Here is a 26,702-nt window from a genome sequence, read left to right as displayed (position 1 = left end):
TTACTGTTGTTCTATAGTACAACTTGATATCAGAGATAGTGATAACTCCAGAAGTTCTTGTATTGTTCAGGATTGTTTTAGCTATCCTGTTTGTTTTACCACATGAAACTGAGAATTGCTCTTTCAAGGTCGGTAAATAATTTTTTTGGAATTTCAATGAGAATTGTATTGAATCATGGAAATTGCTTTTGGTAAAATGGCCATTTTTCCTATTTTAATCCTCCCAATCCATGATAAGCATCACTTTAGAATAAAAGGGCAGACAGGTTCTTCAATCAAATAGAACCAGAAAGAAAGCAGATGTCACTCTCCTAGCATCTGACAAATTAGTCTTAAAACTATAATTAGGTGAAATAAACAGGGACACTTCATCTAATATAATCATAGTGTCAATTTCATTTCTAAAAATCTACTACTGAATTAAAAGATATGTATTAACATCAATCCATTAATACAGGTGAATTCAATACCAACTTTTTCCAAAGGACAAACAAAGAAACATCAGACTTAATTAGCATCATACTTCAAATGGATATAATAGATACCTACAGAATGTTTCACCCAATACCAAGGAGTATACATTTTATTCTGCAATACACAGGAACTTGTCTAAAATAGAAATGCAAAACAAATCATTATAAATAAAAATCCTTGTATCCTAACCAACCACACTGAAATAAAACATAAAATTGACCTAGTAAATACACAAACTCTCAGAGATTCAACATAAAGAATGATAACTGGATCAAAGAAGAAATTAAAAGAAAAAGAAATTCCCTGGAAGTACATGAAAATGAAAACAATGTGACAAAGCTCTAGGACATGTTGAAGGCAAGTCTATAAGGGAAGTGTATGGCTCTAAATGTATAAATATAAAACATGGAAAAACAATTATCCATGTTTAGCACAGATAAATGTTTAGTGACACAACTCAAATAGTTCGAATGAAACAAATACAACCATGTTGACAAGAAATAATAACCATAAAAGCAGAAATCAACAAAACTGAAATAAAGAAAACAATACAAAAAAATCAACAAATGTAATGGACAAGCGCCTGGCCCAACTTACCAAAAGAAATACAAAGAGGATACTAATTAACAGAATCAGAAAATAACGCAGAAACATTATAAGAGGCACCAAAGCAATTCAGAATTTTATTTTCTTTATTTACCTTTCAAATATTATCCCCTTTCCAGGTTTCCCCCTGGAAACCTCCTATCCCATCCCCTCTCCCCCTGTTTCTATGAGATTTATTAGGACAGTCACTAATGCCATAGACATACCACAATATGGCAGAGGCTCTTAGGAGAGCTCAGGCCTACAAAGTAGCATGGGGACCCCCTACTTATAGATCTCAGAGAAAGAAGGAGGTTTCACTCATTCAGGTTCCTAGAAAGTACTAGGCCATAATACTTTGTAGCCAGCATGTTTCAGACTTCAGGGCAACCAGGGGAGGGATGTGAGTCTTGCATTGTGAGGAGGGAACAAAGTAATAAAAGAAGGAAATAAATCTTATTAATATGTGACTTGAAAAATGTTGAAGATTTAAGAGGAGAGATATATTTAGATTAGGTATGCCTATTACATGGGTCAGCGCTGTGTCCTCCTGTAAACTTCTGGGAGGAAGTGAGAAATGGGATGCTGACCTTTCTCCTGGAACTTGGGCTCTTGGGAAGTCCTGGAAGTTAACATTTACTTGATTCTCTCTCTTTGTCTCTCTCTGTCTCTCTGTCTCTCTCCTCACCACCACCCACCCCCACCCCCACCCCCCACCCCCGCGCAGTAGAGACACTATAATCAACTCTAAAAATGTAGACATTTTCTTTCTGGAGTCTTGATAACTGGGGCATATGATCTTCGCAATACCAAGGGGATCTCCTCCCATTGACGGCCGACTAGACCATCCTCTGCTACTTATGCAACTAGAAACACAGCTGTGGAGGGGTACTGGTTTGTTCATATCGTTGTTCTTCTGATAGGGTTGCAAATGCCTTTAGCTCCTTGGGTACTTTCTCTAGCTCCTTCATTAGGGGCCCTGTGTTCCATCCAATAGATGACTTTGAGCATCCACTTCTGTATTTGCCAGGCATTGACATAGACTCACAAGAGCTATGTCAGGATCTTGTCAGCAAAATCGATCTGGCATATGCAAAAGTGTCTGGGTTTGGTGGTTGTATATGGGATAGATTCCCAGGTGGGGAAGTCTCTGAATGGTCTTTTTTTCTGTCTTACCTCCAAACTTTGTCTCTGTAATTCCTACCATTGGTATTTTGTTCCCCATTCTAAGAAGGAGTGAAGTATCCACACTTTGGTCTTCATTCTTCTTGAGTTTCATGTGTTTTGAAAATTGTATCTAGGATATTCTAAGTTTCTGGGCTAATTAATATCCACTTATCAGTGAGTACATACCATGTGTGTTCTTTTGTGATTGGGTTACCTCACTCAGGATGATATCCTCCAGATGCATCCATTTGCTGAAGAATTTCATGAATTAATTGTTATTAATAGCTGAGTAGTACTCCGTTGTGTAAATGTACCACATTTTCTGTATCCATTCCTCTGTTGAGGGACATCTGGGTACTTTCCAGCTTCTGGCTATTATAAATAAGGCTGCCATAAACATAGTGGAGCATGTGTCCTTCTTACCGGTTGGGGCATCTTCTGGGTATATGCCCAGAAGAGGTATTGCTGGATCTTCCAGTAGTACTATGTCCAATTTTCTGAGGAACCGCCAGACTGATTTCCAAAGTGGTTGTACAAACTTGCAATCCCACCAACAATGGAGGAGTGTTCCTCTTTCTCCACATCCACGCCAGCATCTGCTGTCACCTGAATTTTTTTACTTTAGCCATTCTGACTGGTGTGAGGTGGAATCTCACCTTGTTTTGATTTGCATTTCCTTGATGATTAAGGATGTTAAACATTTTTTCAAGTATTTCTCAGCCATTTGGCATTCCTCAGTTGAGAATTCTTTGTTTAGCTCTGTGCTCCATTTTTTAATAGAGTTATTTGATTTTCTGGAGTCCAACTTTTTGAGTTCTTTATATATAATGGATATTAGTCCCCTATCAGATTTAAGATTGGTAAAGATCCTTTCCCAATCTGTTGGTGGCCTTTTTGTCTTATTGACAGTGTTCTTTGCATTGCAGAAGCTTTGCAATTTTATGAGGTCCCATTTGTCCATTCTCAATCTTACAGCACAAGCCATTGCTATTTTGTTCAGGAATTTTTCCCCTGTGCCCATATCTCCGAGACTTTTCCCCACTTTCTCCTCTATAAGTTTCAGTGTCTCTGGTTTTATGTGGAATTTCTTGATCTACTTAGACTTTGCCTTAGTACAAGGAGATTAGAATGGATCAATTCCCATTCTTCTATATGATAACCACCAGTTCTGCCAGCACAATTTGTTGAAAATGCTGTCTTTTTTTCCACTGAATGGCTTTAGCTCCCTTGTCAAAGATCAAGTGACCATAGGTGTGTGGGTTCATTTCTGGGTCTTCAATTCTATTCCATTGGTCTACCTGTCTGTTGCTATACCAGTACCATGCAGTTTTTATAACAATTACTCTGTAGTACAGCTTGAGGTCAGGCATGGTGATTCCACCAGAAGTTCTTTTATCATTGAGAAAAGTTTTTTTGCTATCCTGGTTTTTTGTTATTCCAGATGAATATGCAAATTGCCATTTCTAATTGAAGAATTGAGTTGGAATTTTGATGGGGATTGCATTGAATCTGTAGATTGTTTTAGGCAAGATAACCATTTTTACTATATTGATCCTGCCAATCCAGGAGCATGGGAGATCTTTCCATCTTCTAAGATCTTCTTTAATTTCTTTCTTCAGAGACTTGAAGTTCTTATCATACAGAATTTCCACTTCCTTATTTGGAGTCACACCAAGGTATTTTATATTATTTGTGACTATTGTGAAGGGTGTTGTTTCCCTCGTTTCTTTCTCATCCTGTTTTTCCTTTGTGTAGAGAAAGGCCACTGACATGTTTGAGTTAATTTTATATCCACCTACTGCAGTGAAGTTGTTTATCAGGTTTAGGAGTTCTCTGGTGGAATTTTTAGGGTCACGTATACATACTATCATATCATCTGCAAATAGTGATATTTTGACTTCTCCCTTTCCAATTTGTATCTTCCTGATCTCCTTTTGTTGTCTAATTGCTCTGGCTAGGACTTCAAGTACTATATTGAATAGGTAGGGAGAAAGTGGGTAGCCTTGTCTAGACCCTGATTTCAGTGGGAGTGCTTCCAGTTTCTCTCCATTTAGTTTGATGTTGGCTGCTGGTTTGCTATATATTGCTTTTATTGTATTTAGGTGTGGGCTTTGAATTCCTGATCTTTCCAAGACTTTTATCATGAATGGGTGTTGGATTTTATCAAATGCTTTCTCAGCATCTAATGAGACGATCATGTGGTTTTTGTCTTTAAGTTTGTTTATATAGTGAATTACGTTGATGGATTTCCGTATATTGTACCACCCCTGGATCCCTGGAATGAAGCCTACTCCATCATGATGGAGGATTGTTTTTATGTGTTCTTGGATGCAGTTAGTGAGAATTTTATTGAGTATTTTGCGTCAATATTCATAAGGGAGGTTAGTCTGAAGTTCTCTATCTTTGTTGGGTCTTTATGTTGTTTAGGTGTCAGAGTTATGGTGGCTTCATAGAATGAATTGGCATCTCTTTCTTTAGGTTAGGGAAGTTTTCTTCTATAATTTTGTTGAAGATATTTACTGGCCCTTTAAATTGAAAATCTTCATTCTCATCTATACCTGTTATCCGTAAGTTTGGTCTTCTCATTGTGTCCTGGATTTTCTGGATCTTTTTGCATTTTGCATTTTCTTTGATTGTTATGCCCATGTTCTTTATGGAATGTTCTGCACCTGAGATTCTCTCTTCCATCTCTTGTATTCTGTTTCTGATGCTTTCATCTATGGTTCCTGATTTCTTTTTTTTTTTTTTTTTTTTTCTGATTTCTTTCCTAGTGTTTCTATCTTCAGAGTTGTCTCCCTTTGTGTTTTCTTCATTGTTTCTACTTCCACTTTTAGATCTTGGATGGTTTTGTTCAATTCCATCACCTGTTTGGTTGTGTTTTCCTGTAATTCTTTAAGGGATTTTTGTGTATCCTCTTTAAGGTCTTCTACCTGTTTAGCAGCGTTTTCCTGTAATTCCTTGAGGGGTTTTTGTGCTTCCTCTCTAAGGGCTTCTACCTGTTTAGCAGTGTTCTCCTGTATTTCTTTAAGTGAGTTATTAATGCCCTTCTTAAAATCCTCTACCAGCATCGTGAGATATGACTTTAGATCTGAATTTTGCTTTTCGGGTGTTTTGGGGTATCCAGGACTCGCTGGGATGGGCATACTGGGGTCTGATGATGCCCAGTGGGCTTGGTTTCTGTTAGTAAGATTCTTATGTTTGCCTTTCACCATCTGGTAATCTCTGGTGTTAGGTTTTCTAGCTGTCTCTGGCTGGAGCTTGTTCCTCCTGTGATTCTGTTAGCCTCTGTCAGCTCTCCTGAGTCCCAGTGGTCAGAACACTCTGCAGGCAAGCTCTCCTCTTGCAGGGGATGTGCACAGAAGTCTGGAGCTCAGATCCACCTCCTGATTCCTGGGGTCAGAGCCCTCCCTGGAGGCCAACTCTCCTCTGACAGGGAAGGTGTCCAGGGGTCTGGATCTCTGCTCTGTCTCCTGGCTGAGGATGAAGGCCCGGAGGGACCCTGTCCAAGAAGCTCTGTTGCTTCTGTGCCCATGTGCTCTCCTGCGTAGACTGGTCTCAGTGATCCCAAGATTCTGCACTTGATCTTAGCCAAAAGGCGGAGAAGCGATAGATCCCAAGATTCTGGGTGTGCTAGGGCCTGCCTTTGTCCTTTGACCCTGTTGCTGCTAGCCGAAGACCCTCTGGGTTTTTTTGGAACTGATATTGCGTTCTACTCACCAGTGATCTCAAGATCCCAGGTGTGCTAGGGTGCCTGCAGCATGGAGAGTCCTCTGGTGACCTTGGGGCCCTCCGTCAAGATCGTGCAGAAGTAATACATCTTCTATATGACCTAGCTATACCACTCCTGTGTGTCTATTTAAAAGACTCTAAATCAATACGTAAGGGCAACTGTGTACCCATATTTATTGCTGCACTGTTTACAATAGCTAAGTTATAGAACCAACTTATGTGTCCAACATCAGCAGGGTGTGTAAGAAAAATATAATGAATATGCACAATGTCATTTTATTTAGCCAAGAATAAAAATAAGGTTATATCACTTGTCAGAAACTGGATGTGACTAATATTAAGTGAATTACACCAATTTCAGAAAGATTATGTGAGTTTTCTTTCATTTTTGTTTTCAGTATTCTTTATAAGCATATAAAGTGTGTGTGTGTGTGTGTGTGTGTGTGTGTGTGTGTGTGTGTGTGTATCATACTATCTAGGGTTATTAAAGATACCAACATGAGGGGAAGGGTGCCAGAAGATAAGTAAAGACATAGAAGGAATATAATATGTTCAACATATAATATATACATGTATAAAATACTGGGAAAACTAAAACAAATATTTTAAAGAACATAACTATACAGAAACTAAGGTAAGATTAATTTTTTCCTTTAATACTAATATTTCTTTTTTAATATTGCCTTGTTAAAACTTAGTTTTTCTCTCAATGCGTTCAGAAAAACATTGTAAATTTTAATTTAAAAAAAAAGTCTTATACAATGGTTTTATCATAGTAAATCTCCAACTGGAAGCCAGTTTACATTTGCAATCAAACACTCCCTTTAAAAAATAAAGTAAAATGCATGCATTGCAAAGCAATTTCTAATCAGAGCCACTTTGAGTTGTTTTAGAAGATAGAAAAATTATAGACTATTTGGAAGGTTCTAATCTAAGATTTTAAAACACTAATCAACTTTCTATTCTTTGGTACTACCCATGTAACAAAATTTAATCTTTTGCTTTCTTTTTTAATCTACATACACATACATAATTGACCATGGTTAAATATATATATATATATATATATATATATATATATATATATATATATATGCTTCTGAAGTACTTTGAGATCTGGTTTACTCTACTCTTTGAATGAGAATAGAGGATCCTAAAATGTAATATGATCTAAATGTATGCATATTCCCTTAAAATTCCAGGATGCTCTTATGAGCTAGTACTTAAAAAAGAACAAAACCAGAACAACTATTGCAAAGTTGTTGTGACCAATGAGTGACCTTTCTCAGTCATTTCAGACAACGGGATGGCCATCTGGATAAATGGCCATCTTCAACATATCCTAACTCAGACAGCAATAGATATGCTTACACTGTGTCGGTTGTGCACCATGAGGAAGGAGAGAGAATACACCAATGGGCTTGTGAAGCAGCGATCATGTATTATTCCTACCACATAAGCAGAGTCACTGATCAAACTGGGCCACCAGTCAAAGACTCAAGAGCCTTGTTTCTTCTGGCAGCCCCAAATAGGGGCTGGAGCAGGGTTTATAAGCATAAAAGCTCCAAGTACCTGGGCAGTTACAGTTCTAATTTTTACCAATGAGGACTTGGGAATTAGCTTTCTTAAGTGTTCCATCATTGTCAGCTGATGTTGAATGTGTTTCTGCCCAACCAAACAAGTTCATTTGCTCTATTGGTTGTTAGGAACAGGCATTATGTTTGGTGGAACTATCATTGCTTAGAGAAGGAGTTGGTCAGGTTAAGTTGGAGACAAAGTGGATACTTCAGTTCAGCAGAAAGAAGAAAGAAAGAAAGGAAGGAAGGAAGGAAGGAAGGAAGGAAGGAAGGAAGGAAGGAAGAAAGAAAGAAAGAAAGAAAGAAAGAAAGAAAGTTAAATCTTAAAAATCCAGGCATAACATATACAGGAAATCTATAAAAAAGTCAAATACATGAATAGTAAGATAGAGGAAAAAGAAACTCAGGTCAAAGACACAGAAAATATTTTTTAAAATATTTTTAAAACATAAAAGAAAATTTCCCAATTCTAAAAATAGGGGTGTCTATTGTGGTACAAGAAGCATAACAACACCAAATAGACAGTCCCAGAAAGAAAGATCCATACACAATTATCAAAACGTTAACCATACAGAACAAAGAAAGGATATTAAAAGTTACAAGGAGGAAAGGCCAAGTAACTTAAAAGAAGGCCCATTAGAGTAATATCTGACTTCTCAGTGGAGACTCTGAAAGCCAAAAGGGCATGGACATTTCTGAGGAAACCACACAATTGAGTCAAAAGTCACGGGAGGAAACCGAAAGCAAGCAAGCTAGTGCTGATCTGGAGGCTTCATTCCTACTGGCTGGCTTTAAAGTACTAGAAGATGCCACACACACACACTGCTGTCAGAGAAAAGCAAGTCATAGTCTTAAACGGCTATGAACTTTTACATCTACACTATGACTAACCTGGCAAGACATGCCACTGATCCAACCGTGGCTGAGATGGTTGGAATGAGAGATGTCCCTCATAGGTTCATGTATCTGAACATTTTTTCAGTTGATGGCTCTGTTTGGGGAGGCTATGGAATTTTCTGGAGAAAGTACTTAATGGAGGTGGCATTTACACTTCATAGTGTGATATGGGTGCACATGTACCACATGATGTGTGTGTGCCCATGTGATATAGCATGGCAGGTTGGAGAACACCCTGCTGCATTCAGTTTTTTTTTTTCTTTACATCATGTGAGTCCTGAGAACTGAACCCATGTTATCAGGCATGGCACCTTTACTTGATGACCCATTTTACAGGTCCCAGAGAAGTTTCTTCTTGAAGTAGATCATGGTTAACACAGAAATCCACACCTGGTCAATACGCAGAGAATAAGATTGTGGAGTTTAAGCTCTAAGTGAGATCTACATCACACTCTTCCCCTAGTGACCCAGGGATCATAACAGAAATGGGGAAGGAAAGACTGTAAGAGCCAGAGGTAGTGGATATGAGCAATACAAAAGGATTTACTAGTCATGAGAAGACTATGGACTCAGACTTATAAACTCAGGTTGGTTGTGACTGCATGCACAAGGCTTACAACAGATAAGGCCAGACAAAACCCCAGCATGGATGCAGAGGGCAGGGGGTACTCATGAAGTAGCACTGACATTTGAGGGGCTATTGAAAATTTATGGCTGCTGTGGGAGAGATAGTCGGTTTTCTTCAAGATGTAGAAGCTCCTGCAAGGCTACACAAGGCCCAGTGGATAATCCTACAAACCATGCACATACACTTAGCGGTGCTAAGTGGGAGCAGTGGGTAAGAGTGTTGTGTTTTATAAAAATAAGCCAGGGATATGTTTAGTAGAAGGACAGTATGGTGCCGGGGAGGGGGGTGCCTCTGATGACCCATGCTGAGGCAGCCCTTCCCCTGAAGTACCAGCCATACAACAGATGTAGTATGGAATAGTGTTTCCTTAGGGCATGGGGAGGAGCTGGGGACAGCGTACCATGACATGGCTGGTGCCTGGGCCTCTGAGAAGCAGGAGACACATGCTTCCAGGAGACCTGCCATCAGAACTACCCACAGCCTGGATGGTGACATCTCAGAAGTCCTCGAGCAGCAGCAGAAGAAGAAGAAGAAGAAGAAGAAGAAGAAGAAGAAGAAGAAGAGGAGGAGGAGGAGGAGAAGAAGGAGGAGAAGAAGAAGAAGGAGAAGAAGAAGAAGAAGAAGAAGAAGAAGAAGAAGAAGAAGAAGAAGAAGAAGAAGAAGAAGAGGAGGAGGAGGAGGAGGAGGAGGAGGAGGAGGAGGAGGAGGAGGAGGAGAAGAAGAAGAAGGAGAAGGAGAAGAAGAAGAAGAAGAAGAAGAAGAAGAAGAAGAAGAAGAAGAAGAAGAAGAAGAAGAAGAAGAAGAAGAAGAAGAAGAAGAAGAAGAGGAGAAGAAGGAGGAGAAGAAGAAGAAGGAGAAGAAGAAGAAGAAGAAGAAGAAGAAGAAGAAGAAGAAGAAGAAGAAGAAGAAGAAGAAGAAGAAGAAGAAGAAGAAGAAGAAGAAGAAGAAGAAGAAGTTGTTGTTGTTCCCATTCCTTCTAACCTTAGCCCTGGACAATGACTGTATAGATTTCATTTGTGCATGACTGCTTTTCAGTTGGCCTTGGTATGCATAATTATTCTATTATATCTGAATTGCTCTTTCTTTCTCCTGCTCTGGTGAATTCTGTGAAACTAGAATGTAATGATTCTTAATCAAAAATTGAGGCACAGGGGTACAGGAGAGTCCTAGTGCCCCAGGTGTGTGCTGTACACTCTCATTTTTGGAACAGTGTAATAACTGCACAATGGCAGTTTCAGATTAATGTTTGACTTGCAAAGAAAATTCGAAGAAATTATGTTTAGAAGTAAACTAAGAAAACGAAACAGAGCCAATATTGGGACCCAGAGTAAAGTTATGAAATGAGTTTTGCACATTTGAGAGTGGTCCCTGGTCTCCTTGGGATATATATGTATATGCAAGTAAAGATTAGATTCCTGAAAGTAGATATAGAATGCATGAATTTTATACTAGTAAAACTAGGTCAAAACACTGAGACTCTTAGGAGCGTCATTGTGTGCAACACGCAGAAGCAGAAGCTAGTAGAACTGCTGAGTTAAGAGTTAACCTGATTCCTTCTAACCACTGCCTAGCAGCTTTGCCCATGTCATTTATTATTAGAACTTCACAGGAAACCCCATGTAACTGACCTTGGAACTCTGAGCTCTGAAATATAATAAGTCAAAAGTTATAGTTTAAATAGTGATGTTTGCCAATTATTATTTTGGCCACGGGCCTGGGAATAGGGGAAGCTTGAAACTTTGGGGAACAATCATAATTCTTAATTCTTTGTGAAATGTGATCATTCTTTTGAACTTGACACATTTGGTAATGATTATACACTGTTTTTCTTTCTACCTGCTTTTTGGAGTAACAATATAAGACTGGGGCAAGTTAAAGGTGAGGGAAACATGTTTATGAGTGAAAGGAGAGTGCACAGAGGTGGGGGGTGTAGAGGTGTGTGTGAGGTGTATGAGTAGTGTGTATGAGGTCTGTGTGGTGTACGTGTGAAGTGTGTATGTATGTAGGTGTGAGAATGTGGGAGTTTGAGAAAGGGAGCAGCCTCAAGCTGAGGAGGGGGGAGGAGAGAGAGACAGAGACAGAAGGAGGAGGAGTGGGAGGAGGAGGAGGAGTCAGCCATGAATACATTGAGAGAGAGGAGGAGAGGAATGGGGAGAGAAGGGACAGAGGGGGCAGTAAGAGAGCAAGAGAACAAGAGGGCAAGAGAGAGGAGGAGGCATGCAGCTACTTTTATAGTGAGTCAGGCACACCTGGCTGTTGCCAGGAAACTGTGGGGCAGAGCCTAGAAGACATGCTAAAATTCCCCAATTTCGGCTTAATTTTAAATGGGAAAACTCGAAAGAGGTGATGGTGAAGCAGAAGTAGGATCATCATGATCTTTAGCTACTTCCTGCAGACTCTGGAGCAACATGTCTCTGGGAAACCTAAGAAAATGGGTATGGGGATGTTGGTCCAGTCTTAAGAAAGTTGGCTGTTTGCTTGCTATTCAGGGTCTGTGGAACCATCTGTGGATAGATGGAAGGAGCAGGTCCAATACGTGTGTGTGTGTGTGTGTGTGTGTGTGTGTGTGTGTGTGTGTGTGTGTGAAAATTCTTAGGTATACTTGAAACTCTTAGGTCTTGGTGGTTGGGAGTGAGGAAAGTCCCAATCCCAGGAACAGGAGAGGAATCCCACCCTCTGAGATAGGTAGCAAGGGGGAACATAGGCTATTGATTAGCAGGTATACTTATCTGGATGGAGAGATATCAAATGAATGGGTTTCCTGTAGCTTATAAGTTTACAAAAGAGATACATTTGTTAACAATGTGAACAGTCTTTAAGATGAGCTTAGGAAAGACAAAACCTTTTTGTGGAGCAGAAGGAACAAGAAGGGCTTTTTCCTTCTTTCTAAGGGACTGAATACACATAAATTTAGCATAACAAGAAAAAATTTTAAGTTTATATTTGAAAGAAAAAGGAAAATCAGAACCTTCACTTTGTAAATATGATAGTTGATCGTATAGTTTAGCAAGAAAAAAACACCTTAGGTCTATAGTTATAAAGCAACCAAAGGAAACTTTTATTTGAGTATAATAGCTGATAATGTAATCCAGCATGAGAAACACTTTAAGTATATAGTTATAAAACAATCAAAGGAAACCTAAAGTTTAAACTTGTTATTATATCGATTAATGTTAGGACACTTGCACAGCAAGGAGAGGAAATATGAAGCATTTACTCACTGGAAACTGAGTTTAGATAAGACAATAACAAAACCTTTTTGAGTTATGTGGGCTGTATTTTTTTTTTTTTTTGGCTAATATCCACTTATTAGTAGTGAGCACATTCCATTCATGTCCTTTTGGGTCTAAGTTACCTCACTCAGGATGATACTTTCTAGGCTCATCCATTTGCCTGCAAAACTCACGATGTCCTCATTCTTAATAGCTAAGTAATATTCCATTGTGTAAGTGAACCACATTTTCTGTATCCATTCTTCTGTCGTGGGACATCTGGGTTGTTTCCAGCTTCTGGCTATCACAAACAAGGCTGCTATGAACATGATGGAACATGTTCATGCGGCATGGTGGTACATCTTTTGGGGTAAGGTGGAAGCTCAGGGTCATTTTGATTTGCATTTCTATGATCACTAAGGACTTTGAACATTTCTTTAGTTATTTCTCCGCCATTTGAGATTCCTCTGTTGTGAATTCTCTGTTTAGTTCTATACCCCATTTTTTTTGATTGGGTTGTTTGGGGGTGGGGGGGGTTGTTTTGTTTGTTTGTTTGTTTTGCTTTCTTTGGTTGGTTGTTTGTTTGTTTGGGTTTTTTTGGTGGTTAGCTTCTTGAGTTCTTATATATTTTATGAGTCCTCTATCAGATGTGGGACTAATGAAGATTTTTTTCCCAATCTGTAGATTGCCAATTTGTCTTATTGGCTATGTCTTTTACCTTACAGAAAGAAGCTTTCCAGTTTCATGAGGTCCCATTTATCAATTCTTGATCTTAGAGCATGAGCCATTGGAGTTCTGTTTAGGAAATTTCCCACTGTGCCAATGAGGTCAAGGTTTTTTCCCACTTTCTCTTCTATTAGATTTGGTGTATTCGGTTTTATGTTGAGGTCCTTGATCCACTTGGACCTGAGGTTTGTGAAAGCTGGCAAATATGGATCTATTTTCATTTTTCTACATGCAGACTGCCAGTTAGACCAGCACCATTTGCTGAACATGCTTTCTTTTTTCCATTGTATATATTTGGCTTCTTTTACAAAGATCAAGTGTCCATATACGTGTGGTTTTATTTCTGGGTCTTCAATTCTATTCCATTAATCAACATGTCTGTTTCTGTACCAATACCATGCAGTTTTTATCACTATTGCTCTGTAGTTGGGAGGTCAGGGATAGTGATTATGGAGCACTGACAAAAGGGGACCGATCATGACTGCCCTCTGAAAGACCCAACAAGCAGCTGAAATCATCAGATATAGATGCTTGCACCCAACCAATGGACAGAAGCTGCTGACCCCTGTAGTTGAATTAGGGAAAAGCTGGAAGAAGCTGATAAGGAGGGCAACCATGTAGAAGGACCAGCAGTCTCAATTAACCTGGACCCCCGAGATCTCTCAGATACTGGAACACCAACCAGGCAGCATACACCAGCTAATATTAGACGCCCCCCAACACATATACAACAAAGGACTGCCGGGTCTGGGTTTAGACAGAGAAAATGCACCTAACCCTCAAGAGACTAAAGGCCCCAGGGAGTTTAGAGGTCAGGTGAGATGGGAGTGGGGACATCCTTTGGAGAAAGGGGGGGTGGGGGTGGGGAGGAGGTATGAGATGTGGAACAGCCAGAGGTTGACCTGGAGAGGAATAAAATCTGGAGTTTTAAATAAATAAATAAATAAATAAATAAGAAAGTAGCAGGATATTATATCTGTGAAAACTTACATCTGAACTTGTTTATCCTATATCGTGAAGCCTGTGAGCAAGGCAAACCTATCTATCTTTGATAAGAAATCTGGTAGTCTTAACTAGTTAACAAATTTACTAATGAGCAAATAAGGTGGATCCTTGGGGTATGGAGCTAGGCCTGTTTTCCAGATGTCAAGCTACAGTGACATAAAGTTGGAAGGGAAGGTTTTGGAGAAAATAGAAGACCAATTAGATGGAAGGGAATCCCATCTATAAGATCCAACTATATATTGTATGCAAGAAACACACCTCCCTGGTAAAGATATGGCAAACTCAGAGTCAGCAGACTGACAACAGTCTTCTAAACAAATAGAAACCGAAACCAAGTAGTATACCTATATAGGTATCTGATAAAATATGTTTCAAAGCAAAATTAATGAGAAAAAGTAAAGGTGTCTTAGCTACTTTATTTTTAATCCTGTGATAAGACACCATGACAAGGCAACTTAGAAGAAAGAGTTTATTGGCCTTATTGTTTCAGAGGGTAAGTTTATAACATCATGACAGGAAACATGGCAATAGGCAGACAGGTATGACACTGGAGCAGTAGCTGAGAGCTTACATCCTGATCTATAGGCAGGAGGCAGAGAGAACTAACTGGAGATGGAACAAATCTTTTGAAACTTCAAAGCCTGACCCCAGTGATATACTTCCTCCAACAAGGCCACACTTCTGAATCTTTCCCAAGTAATTCAACAAACTGGGGGCCAAATATTAAAATACATGAGTCTATGAGAGCCATTTTCATTCAAACATCTACAGAATATGTATCATTTACTTTTCTACTACTGTGAAAAAATACTATGGACAAAAGCAACTTAAAGAAAGAAGAGTTTATACTTGATTATGGTTCCAGTAGAATAAGAGTCCTCATGGCAGGGAGACATGGCAGCAATCAGCAGGCCTGGTAGCCTCAGGAAACTGAGAGATCATCTTCTCAACTGCAAACATGAAGTAGAGAGCATGAATGGAATTATGGCCAGTTACACACTTCCTCCAATAAGGCTGAACCTCCAAAAGGTTCCACAACTTCCCCAAACAGTACACCAACTGGGGACCAAATGTTAAAATACAGGTGCCTGTGGAAGATTTTTTCCACTCAAACCACCCCACAAGGCTACTACATATTAAGTTTTAAAAAGCAGTTCATCAAGAATAATAACAGTTGTAAATAAATACATCAATATCGAGACATAATTTCATTTTAAAACTAATGGTTTTGAAGGTTATGATAGGTCCTGATATCATAATACTGGATAATTTCAATACCATATACTAATCCCTATATGGGTCATTCAACAAGCAAAAATTAATGGAGAAATCGGGGTTAAATTATACCATAGATCAAGTGGACATGATGGATATATACAGAATTTCACATCCAACATATATACAGAATACATATTCTTGTTAGTAGCTACTGGAATCATATCTAAAGTAGAACACATTATATAGGTCATAAGGTAAATAGGTAATGGGTCATAAGGTAAAATTGTCAAAGATTCAAAGTAATCTCTTGTATTTGATGATGTAATTGCACAATAAAACCAGAAATCACTTGAAAACAACTACAGAAACTAAGCAAATGTATGGAGTCAGAATTACACATTGTTGAATGTCCAGTGTGTCTTTGAAGAAATCATGGAGGACATCTAAAAGTTTCTTGAATCCCATAAAAATTAAACCACTACTTGTCAAAATACTTGGGATATGAAATTAGCTCTATGAGGAAAGTTTATAGCAATAATAAATAAAATAATAAAATAAAAAAGCTCTCAAGTAATATAGTCATGTACCTTAAAATCCTTGAAAATCAAGTGCAAGCAAAAACCCTAAAAGTGGTAGAGAGCAAAAAGAATAACAAAGATTAGGGCAGAAATTAATGATACATAGACAAATGTATTCTTTTGCACTATAAACAAATTTAACAACCCCTATTCATACTAACCAAATAAAAGAGAAAAGACCCAGATCAATACAATTAGAGATGAAAACAGGAGGTTACTACGGAGCTCAGAAATCAATCTAGAGGTTTCTCAGAAAATTGGAAACAGATATAGCAATCCTGGGCATATACCTAAAAGATGCCCCACCATGCCACAAGAGCATGTGTTCCGCTGTTTATAGCAGCCTTATTTCTGATAGCCAGAAGCTGGAAACAACCCAGATGTCCCACAACAGGAGAATGGATACAGAAAATGTGGTTCATTTACACAATGGAATACTATTAAGCTATTAAGAACATCCTGAGTTTTGCAGGCAAATGAATAGAACTAGAAAATATCATCCTGAGTAAGGTAACTCAGACCCAAAAGCACATGCATGGTATGTAGTCACTAATAAGTGGATATTAGCCCAAAAAGTACTACATACCAAGGATACAATCCACAGAACTCAAAAAGGTTAACAAGCTGAAGGGCCCAAGTGAGGATGCTTCAAACCCACTTGGGAGGAAAAAGAAAGCAATCATGGGAAGGAACTGGGTGGGAGAGGCGAGGAGGGGAAAAAGAATATGATCAGTACTGGAGGGAACAGAAATGAAGCCCTGAGGGTCAACAGAATGAAAGGAAACAGTCAACCTTGGGAGGTAGGAGGTGGGAGGACCCTTTGGAATGTACCAGAGACCTGGGAGATGATAGTCTCTCAGAACTCAAAGAGAGGGACCTTAGATGAAATACCCAACAATGAGGAAATGGAGAGATGAAGGGATGTTGTTGCCATCCCACAGTCAAAAGCTCTGACCCAGAATTATTACTATCTAAAAGAACTACAGAGATAAAGGTAGAAAGGAGGTCCAGTGACTGGCCCAAATTGGGATCCATCTCAAGGGGAGGCTCCAAGACCTGACACTATAACTGATGCTATGGTGTGCATAGCTGTCCTCTGAGAAGCCCAACCAGCAGCTGACCAAGACAGATGCAGATACTTACACCCAAACATTGCACTGAAGTCTGAAACTCCTGTGGTTGAATTAGAGAAAGGCTAGAAGAAGCTGAAGAGGAGGGCAACCCCATAGGAAAGCTATAGATATAGATATATAGGTACATTTTTAGAGTGCTTTGCAAGGGCCCCAGGGATAGGACAGAGAACATATGACACAGAGAAAAACAATCCTTAGCTTTAATTATGATGACAATCAAGCCATATCACCTCAAAGTATGATTAAAGGAGATCAGACTATGCCATAGGGAAACAGGCTACTTTGGTACAACAATTATTTTGATCTGAAAGATGCTGAGAACTATTCAAAGCAGGGAAAGCTCTTTGAAGAATTTCCCTTAAATTCGATAGTCGTTTGTGTGAGAATGCCCCCCCTAGGCTCATACATTTGAGCATATGATCTCCAGTTGGTGGTGCTGTTTCAGGAGCTTTAGAGGTGCAGCCTTCTTCGAGGAAGCATGTCTCTGGAGCTTTGCTTTAAGGGTTTGAAGACTGTCCCACTTCGTTTGCTCTCTGTACTTTGTGCTTATAGTTGAGATGAAAGATGTACCTCTGTTACCATGCCAGCAGCCTGCTGCCACCTGCTGCCATGCTGACCCCACCATTATGGATTCTTGTAAATTCTTTCTTTCTTCTATAAGGGGTCTTGGTCATGGTGTTTTATCACAGCCACAGAAAATTAATACAAATTCCTTATAATTTTAAACATCTCTAGTGTAGAAGAAATACACATTTAAACAGAGAGAGAGAGACAGAAACAGAGAGAGACAGAGACAGAGATTGTTGAGATTGTCATTAGTAAATGTATCAGGTCAAGAGCTTCTCCAAACAGAATTGTTGAACTTGAGGGTTGGTAATAGGCACCCTATCGCTGAGCTCACACCTTTATCCCCTGGAAAGATTTTCATCTGCACAAGGCAACCTTTAGTCACCATACATTTCCCCTCCTGCAGACTCCAACTTGCTCAAGAATGTCAAATATAATACATATTCCTTTCAGTAATTTAGGTGGTATATTTCAGCCTCAATTTTTGGCCATTTCGTTAAGGCTTTGACCCATGGCCCTGGTTAATCAGCCACTGTACTCCGAGCAATCCTCCTGCCTGAGGATCCTACATGCAGGAATCAGAAGCATGCTCCATCATGACCAGCTTGAGTCTCATATTTCTGTGGAACTTCTGTTTGCACAATGAATTGTTCTACTCAAGATAATGTCTATGTCAATTTGCTTTAGACCAGCTAATAAAAACCTAAAACAGAAAAATAATTCTTTCTCTCCCACGGCTTTTCATTCTTAACTTCCTTCGGTTGCATATATCAGGCAGAGAGAGACAGTCTCGCCAAGCAGCAGCCCAAACCTCACAGAATCGGGGGCGACTCTCCTGAGATTCTCTCTTGCACCTCATCACACCCCACCCACTCAGCGAGAAGCAGAGTAAACTACATGAATCCCTTGAAATATACTAAGCAAGAGAGAACAACGTTAAGTTTCTCTGCACACGCTCCTAAGGAAAGTAAGCTAAAGTTGTAGGTAGACTGTGACTGAAAAGCCCAACAGCTGACAGATCTCCCAAAAACGACTATATCTAGGCCTTCCAACCCAGGATGCTACTGCGCAGGTCAGACGCAGCGCCGCTGAGCCTGCTGGGTGTCGTAGTCCATGAAGGCTAGGACGAGGCACAGTTTCTGAGTGGGTGGCGGGTGAATTTTCTCACACTGGGGCAAGACTTTGTTTTCTCGATGTTTCTGGTGCGATCTTACTGTGGACTATAGGCACAGCATAGCATCCGGGTCACCAGGATTCTGGGTTACAGATGCACTACTTGCATTTAGTAGCTAATTACAGTTGTTTCCTTCCGGGTCCTTGCGGCGTTTCCTGAAGTCAGGGTCAGAGGAAGTCCCGCCCCCACTATAAGGGCGGGATTCCGGACGCGGACCTCTTAGTCTCCGCCCCGTCGTCCCCGCCCCTCACCTCTTCTGGGCGGGGCCTCCTCGGTTTCCCCCGCGCGGGGCGGGGCTCCGGGGAAGTGTGCGGCTTGCGGCCGCGCCCCTGGGCTCGTACCCGCGGATCCCGGGCTTCCGCGCCGAGAGCACGCGGGCCTGTCAATGGACCGCGCGGCCGTGGCGCGAGTGGGCGCGGTGGCGAGCGCCAGTGTGTGCGCGGTGGTAGCAGGCGTGGTGCTGGCCCAGTACATATTCACCTTGAAGAGAAAAACGGGCCGCAAGACCAAGATCATCGAAATGGTGAGTGCGGGAGCATCGGCTCGCGCGCGAGCAGCCCAAGTGGCGTGGGCCGGCCGCGGCCCTGCGAGGGCAGCCTGCACGCGTGCTGATGCTTGACAGCGTTTGTTTCAAAGAGTGGAGAGAATAGATGCTCGGAGATAACTACCTCTTGCTGCAAAACCCGTTTCTCCAGAGCTAATCTCCAGTTGGCAACCGCCTCCAAGACGTGCAGCTAATCCGATAGTCTCTTGTCCAGGAGTCGGTTGGTTGGTTGGTTGGTTGGTTGGTTTGTTTGTTTGTTTTACATCATCGGGGCTGCCTTGGCTTACGTTATGAAAAGAGCATTTTCAGTGTTTTTTTAGAAATGCCAATATTGAAACAGCTCGATTATTTGAATGTTCTTCCTTGTTTTATGTTCCAAGAAGTATTCATGTGTCAGTCCCCCAAAACTCTTTCCTAAATCCTAGAAATGTACTTTTAAGAGTTAATTGCAGTCTCGTTTAAATTGTTTGTCTCAAGAATTCCATTTGAGGTTTGTTTTAAGGCGATTTGTTGATCCCAGAATGTCTGTTTCATTTAGGGTTGTTTTGATGTTACTGTTGTTCCATCTGACTTGAGCATGCATGGTGAGTGTGACTTACTTACTGGAGTACAAGTGAGCATCCAGAACTAAAATATAAAGTTGAGAAACTATTTCTATTGAAACTAATATTTTAAGTGAATTCCTTTATTCCTGGGTTATTTTCTTTATATACCTCTGGTTGCAAACATTTTGTGTGAGAAGTTTTGCCTCCCTCCCTGTCTAGCGAATTTACATGGCTTTATTTTGTTCCATACTCAAATTTTATAATTTTCCATCAGTGGGAAAAAGCTGATTTCGCTGTCTTTCTCTATGTACTTAAACAGTGGGCTGATTTTTCCACGAAATCTTAAGGAAGAGTTTTACTTTCATTGTATAAAGTACTAAGGGACCAATAATGCCAAATATTTTTTGTTTGTACTGTACAAGTCAGTCTTTATATGCATTGTTTTAAACTATGCGTCAGACCCCCTAATAGTTTTTCAGTAGAAGATGTAAAAGAGTTTAATATTTTTACTTTTATAGTTTTAGCTGATTGTTCCTTTAGATGGGAGAAATATTTGGATGACCTGAAATATATATTCCGGCCCTTGTTCTCTCTCTTTATAAGTCATGTTTGGGGAGTCCTCTGTACCTGTCTCCACCCTCTTCCTTCATAGAATGTGTACAAACCCAAGGATACCCACTGAACATTGCTGTTCTGATCACAGATGGTATATAACTACCTAACCAAGGTAGGCTAGGAAAAAATGACACCAGTTGCGTTCTGGGTGATGGTGTTTCTCTTGCCTCAGCCATCTCAGTGCAAGATTACATTCCTGAGTTACCCTGGCCATCAGGACATTTTTAATTGAAAGGCATTAGGGATTTGCTAGTGAGCTATGCATGCCATAGTGGAAATGTCCAGTAATGTGGCAAACTAGATTCCCAGAGAAAACCAATCAAAAGGTACACTAGAAGTATTCAGAGAGATAAGACAAGCCATTTAGTGAAGTTGGCTGGCACTTTACAATTTAATTATCCTGGTGTGTACTCCCTGAATCTGTTTTAACGTCTACCCGTACTTACACACATGGTCTATACTGGTATAGACCCCAGGGCTTTACACCTGCTAGACAACCATACCTGCTTCGTCAGTGCCCTCCTAGCCCATCCCCTTTTAAGGCAAGGTCTTTCTGTAGTGAGAAATCTGGAGTTCTGGCTTCTTTAAAAAACATAGAAATACTATAAAAATATGTTTTCATTGTAAACCCAAGTGTGAGCTATGGGTCTGGTTCAGAGTGTCCACGGCAGCTGACTGTGGTTTGCCGCAGGCTCTAGTAGGGGTGCGCTTTTTTCAGCTGCAGATTGTTTCTGTGATGGAGTGACTTCTGGAATTCTGGGGACTTTTCAGAGGGTATATAAATGTGAAGGCCCAGAGAGGCAGGGTGGGTTGTTGTTAGGTTGTTGTTGATTGGCTGTTGGTTGCTGTGGGTCGCTGTTTGTTAAATATTTGGCGAGAAGAAGAAATTAGATATCCTGATGGTGAAGATCAAACTTGCCCCTAGGAACTCAACACCCCTAATCAACAGGATGCAGTCTAAGGATAACTTGTCCCCCTTCTGGCCCCTGACTTCATTCTGGGATCTCTTTCCTTTCCTCTCTATCCTTTTTTTCTCTCTTATCTGATGTTAGGGAGTAAGGGTAGAAGAAAAAGGATGGAGAAGGGTGAAAAAGAGAAGAGCCCACAAAGTATCCAGGAATAGCTACATCTTTCTGAATCCTGTGTCCATGCCTTGAATTCGCCATCCTTCCTGTGTTAGGATGGCAGCCATGTGCCACCACAATCAGCTCCAGATTTCTCTTTATCGCATCTACAGTCTCTTAAGATTACTGATTAATTTGTCATAATCAAACCCTTTCTCTAAGAGTTTTATTTTAGAACAATATGGATTTACCGTAGTATGAACGAGTGCTCTCATATATCACACACCAGTTTCCCTTGTCATTAATATCTTGTGTGACTCATTTGTATTGATACATTATTAAATGCACTGCCACCCTTTTCAGATTTCCTTCACGTTTACTTATGTCCCAGGAGTTTCTCTTGGGTATCACAACACACTTAGTCATCCTGGCTCCTTGTTGTGGCCTTCACAGTACTTCTGAGTACTGTGCAGCTCCTTATCTTACCCCACTCTGGTCCAGAGATTAAACCCAGGGCCTCTTCACAAGTGTTCTACCCGAGACTCACACCCCAGCCTCCTTATCTTGTCTTCACTGGGCATGTTCTCAAACTTCACTTGTTTGAAGTTTTGGTATTTTGTAGAATGGCCTTGGTTGCGTTTATCAGGAGCTTTTCTCACGATCGTCTAGAGTTTCTCGGAGGATGACTAGTGTGAAGTGTTACTTTCATCACACAGCAAGGGTGCACGCTGTCATCCTAACCTCTAATTTGTAAGCTCTGCTTGAAGAATATTTGTCAGCATTCTCCACGGTCAGTTATTTTCTGTCTCCTCCTCCATCCTGTGCCCTTTGGAATGAAGTTAGCGGAAGAAGTTTGCCTTTACAGTACGGAGTTACAGTTCAGTGCTTGTGGTTAAAGTGACTACAAGAACTGTTTGGGATTATTCTGTTCTGGAAGCTTGTCTATCCTCCCTTATTTACATATCAGTACGGGCTCATAGATATTTATTTGGAGTCATAGTTCAGTACTACTTTATCTGTTGCTAATATTGATCCCATCTGACCAGAGAGCTCTGTTGATTGGGTCTATGTCTTTTCCACATTCTCATTGAGTTCATAAATGTTTTCCAGCTGAAAATAAAATCCTGGCTGCCCAGGACATGCTGTGTCAAGAGTGAGCAAGGCTAGACTCCGTGTTTGGATTGTTTTGGTTTGCAACAGGATCTTGTTCTATTGCTTATACCAGGCTCAGCCCCCTGGACTGAACTGACCCTCCAACCCTATCTTCTCAGTTAGCTAGGACTTAGTGTGTGCAGTATTACCTGGCACAGAGGTTGTACAGATCACAGCTCATGTGTCACATCCTGCCTAAAGCCTCTCTTTAGAACTGTACTACTAGTGATCTAAAAGGGGTTGAGGTTTTTCAGTGGTGGTAGTGGTGGGTTGAGGTTTTTGTTTTGTTTTGTTTTGTTTTGTTTTAGGCAGAGGGAGGTTACCTGATTCTTAAAAATCAAATGAAAGGTCAGCAAGATATCCCAGTGAGTAGAGGTGCCAGGTGTGAGGCCTGCCAACCTGGATTTGATATCCAGAGCACGTGTGTGGTGGGGAGACAACACCAACTTGCAGGTTATCTGTGATCTCCACATGCTCAGCCCTGGCACCCTCCTCCCCAAAACAAAATCAAATAATAGATGTAATTAAAATGTTGTAACAATTCAATTTTGAGGCAGTTTAAAATTATATCGGTTTCAGTGGTCCTTAGATTTGTTGACTTTATGGAAACAGGGACTTTCTCGTTATGGAGCTCAGGCTGGCCAGGAACTCGAGAGTCCTCCAGCCTCAGCCTCCAGAATTACAAGATTGCTCTATCATGCCCAGATTTCCGGATTCGTTGTGAATTTCTCCATTATCAGAGTTGTTTCTTGCAACAGTGTTGAGTCATTGAGATAAGGTGAGTTATTTCCTGTTGCTTGACACACAAACAATTTGAAAAGAGTTCAGGTGCCACTATATCATATATCTCTGTGAAAAAAAACATTTTCAAAGCAGTATGTAAAAATATTAATGTGTTAACATTACAAAGGAACATATATAATCGATTTTTAGGTTTTCCTATACTGGGGATTTAACCTACTGCATGCTAGGTAACCCTTTAAAAATCCATTTACATTTTTATTTGGAGATTGAGTCCCAATAAGTTGCCAAGCCTGGCCTTGAACTTGCAGTTCTCTTGCCTTGTCTCCAGATTAGCCAGGATTACCATAGTGTGCCACTAAGCTTGTGACAGATTTTGGTGATATGAAATGGTGGGATGGCTCATTGGTGAAGAACACCACTGTGGTTCTTACAGAAGATCTGGGTTTGTTTCCCACAAGCTACGGGGTGGATCAATACCATCTATAACTTCAGAGTATCCAATGCCTTCTTCTAACCTCTTCAGCCAACAGGCACCCAATGTGTACAGACATACATAGAAGCATAAGTATGAATAAAATAAATAAATCCAAAACATTTCAGAGAGATGAAAACACTGAACGCTCTTGTTTGTCACCCCAAGAATAAATCTTTCTTCTAAATTCAGACATCTTACAGAGCTGGGCCGTGTGTCTCTAGTTCAGGATGGCCATTCCTTGGACTAGCACTGCTCAGAATCAGCTGCTAGTGGAGACTCCACTCCAGCAGCGGAGAAGCCTGAGTACGGCTGGCCAAAAGTGTCCTGCAACCAAATACACACTTTCTTGGTCTACTGCTTAAGCTTTCATGTTTGTTCAGAGTTATCAAACTATATGTGTCTCTATAGTTTTTAAGATTAAAAAAAGAAAGAAAGATTAGGGACAAAGGGGTATTCTAAGTGGGTTTACAGTATCTTTTCACTGTTTAGGCATGACTACTGGATACCCTTGTGGAGAGTCCAGTAAGAGTAGGAGCCCTGGGGCCAGCAGCTCACGACCAAGCCCCTTACTTTTCAGCTTGTAAACGGTGTGGCCTTGTATAGATTACCTGCCCTCCTACACCTGAGCGGACTCTACCTTGGAAGGTTCCTCTCTCTAAGCCAGGGATTGTTTTCCAAGTCAGAAGAACGGTACTGTTACAGACTGAGCGGGTCCTTTGTGGCATTAGGATAGGAATCCGATACAGACTAAATAAAGTTCTGTGTCTGAAGCAAAAGCAAGGTTAGAAAAAGAGGTGACGCCCCAAATGTAGGACTATGACCGTCCTTCAGGGGAGTGCCTCTTCAGACCACATGGTCACCTGCACCACTTTCCACCTGGCTCTGGTGTGCCTGTGCTTCCTGCCTCCCCTGCAGCCTACCTCCCCTGCAGCCTGCCTCCCCTGCAGCCGGCCTCCCCTGCAGCCACCCATAGATACTTCCCAGTGCTAATCATTGCAGCAAAGATGTAATAAGGCACTGGACTAGTTCTAGGTCTGACTTGTCCAAGACTTGAGGTCCTTGGATTGAACCTGTCAGCCAGTGCCTCCTGTTTTAACTGTTGGGAATGACAAGCAAGTAAAATGCAGGAAAAGCAAAAGACCAAAATGCATTCTTTCAAAGAAAAAAAGCTTTCCTGAAGCAGGCTTCAGCTCCCTTCGGGTTGGGAGTTTGCTGGCCGTGAGGTAGGGAGGCGCTGGATCCTCCCATTTTCTTATCATCTTGCCCAAATGTTTGTCCTTGAGCAGCCTTCCCTTACGGTTTTTCCCACGAGAAAGGAAGTGGCCTCTTAGGAACACCCTCCTACCCTCTACACCCTTGTAGCTGCCTTCGGTATATCTTTTTCTTTTTTAATTCAGTGATAAAGATATTAGTGTGTTTTTCTAGATTAGTAATTGTTTTATGCTTTTTTTCTTTTTTGCATTTTAAAAATTGTGAGGGAGAGGGAGAGAGTGTGTGTTAGTTACATGTTTACAGGTGCTATACCAGCCAGACATCAACCTTGGGAGTTTTCTTCTCTTGTGCTTCACTCCCTTATTTTTTGAGGCAGGATCTCTCACTGACCCCAGAGCTATGATTGTAGGTGGACTAGCTGAAGATTAAGTCCCCAGAAGCCCCCCTCTCCTCCTCAGCACCCTCCCTATATCCCCCATGTGCCTCTACCCCACCCCCTGAGTGCTGGGATTAAAGGTATGCATCACAACACTGGCAACAGTACACGCTTCAGTAAGCATTGGTGTGCTAAGGCTCTTGGATTTTGTGGTGTTAGTACATGGCTGTCCTTCACAGGCATGTTATCGAATTGAGAGCTTGTTCAACACCCCTATCCTGTGGCGTGCCACGGGTATTTTCTCTACACTTAACAGTTGCCAGTAGTAAGGCATAGAAGAAAGTGGAATAGTCGGTTCTCTTTTCCTTCTCTGTTCTAGGCTTACTAGCTATTGCTTTGGACCTAAGGCGTATGACATAGAGGAAAAGGGACAACGCTGAGATATTTTTAAGTTAGACAGTTCTTATTTGACAAATCAATTGCACTGCCGTGACGTGCACGTTCGTTAGTTAGGGTTTGTCACTCTCACATATGGAGAATTGAACCCAGCGTTCACACATGCTCCATCACTCAGCTCTATTCCCAGCTTGATGCAAGTATTTAAAAGTGGCTGTTCCTGGGCCTCATAAGTATGTCCACAGGTGAGAGGCCCTGTCACCAAGCCTGATGACCTCAGGTCTATCCTGGGACCCACACAGTAGAAAGAGAGGTCCAGCTTTTGCTGGTTGTCCTCTGACCTCCACACATAATGCAGAGCGGTTTTGGTTGGTTGGTTTTGGCTTGGGAGTTTTGGTGGGATTTTCATTTGATTTTTTTCTTTTTTTGGGGGGAGGGTGCAGAGGTACAGAAAAGATCTCATACATGGCTAGGCAGGTGCTGTACTCGGAGCTATGTATCTCCAGCCTGTAAACCAACTCTTCTTTCCTGTGTCTTCAGTGTGTGTAACTCATTTCCTTTGATGTCCGCCTACTCTCAACCCTTGAGTTTTTTTAGCAGTGTGGGGGGGAGTTGGGGGAGGGATGGAGGGGTGAGTGTGTGTGTGTGTGTGTGTGTGTGTGTGTGTGTGTGTTATTGCTGCTGTTCTCAGCATTGGGGAGTCAATATGCTAGGAAAGCATTGTACTTCTGAGCTGTACTCCAAGTCCTAGTGTTGAGCAAGCACCCTTAGAACAAGCCCTCACCTCCTCCTTTCTCCACATTTAAGAAGTTAGCTTTGTTTTGGTTTTTGTTTTTTGGATTTGTTGTTGTTATTTTGTTTGTTTGTTTGTTTGTTGTAATGAAAATGATGGCTGTGTGATCTATAGCA

At 40.9% G+C, this 26,702-nt stretch overlaps 2 protein-coding genes across 8 annotated transcripts in view; one reads left to right on the top strand and one right to left on the bottom strand.

The window, feature by feature from the left end:
• The window catches only part of Vmn1r4 (vomeronasal 1 receptor 4), a 33,695-nt gene extending 14,744 nt beyond the window's left edge, over nucleotides 1-18,951 (bottom strand). Inside the window, exons 1-4 of the mRNA XM_030255206.1 lie at nucleotides 18,711-18,951; nucleotides 15,806-15,841; nucleotides 14,850-14,950; nucleotides 550-609 (exon numbers count right to left, since the gene is read on the bottom strand). The gene's annotated coding sequence lies outside the window, so the exon portion shown is untranslated. The remainder of the gene's footprint in view (nucleotides 1-549; nucleotides 610-14,849; nucleotides 14,951-15,805; nucleotides 15,842-18,710) is intronic.
• The window catches only part of Nt5c3 (5'-nucleotidase, cytosolic III), a 41,609-nt gene continuing 33,763 nt past the window's right edge, over nucleotides 18,857-26,702 (top strand). For 2 of the 7 annotated variants that reach the window (NM_026004.3, NM_001360963.1), the window contains exon 1: nucleotides 18,933-19,193. In NM_026004.3, coding sequence (NP_080280.3) covers nucleotides 19,056-19,193 — 138 coding nt within the window. In that variant the 5' untranslated portion in view covers nucleotides 18,933-19,055. Of the gene's footprint in view, nucleotides 19,194-19,752; nucleotides 19,799-22,211; nucleotides 22,229-26,702 lie in introns of those variants that run through there. The other 5 variants (XM_011241111.2, XM_006505275.2, XM_006505274.2 and 2 more) reach the window with 5 other exon arrangements.

The sequence above is a fragment of the Mus musculus genome, chromosome 6 (genome assembly GCF_000001635.26).
Source record: "Mus musculus strain C57BL/6J chromosome 6, GRCm38.p6 C57BL/6J".
Classification (NCBI taxonomy): Eukaryota; Metazoa; Chordata; class Mammalia; order Rodentia; family Muridae; genus Mus; species Mus musculus.
This window is presented reverse-complemented; position numbering and strand designations above follow the sequence as displayed.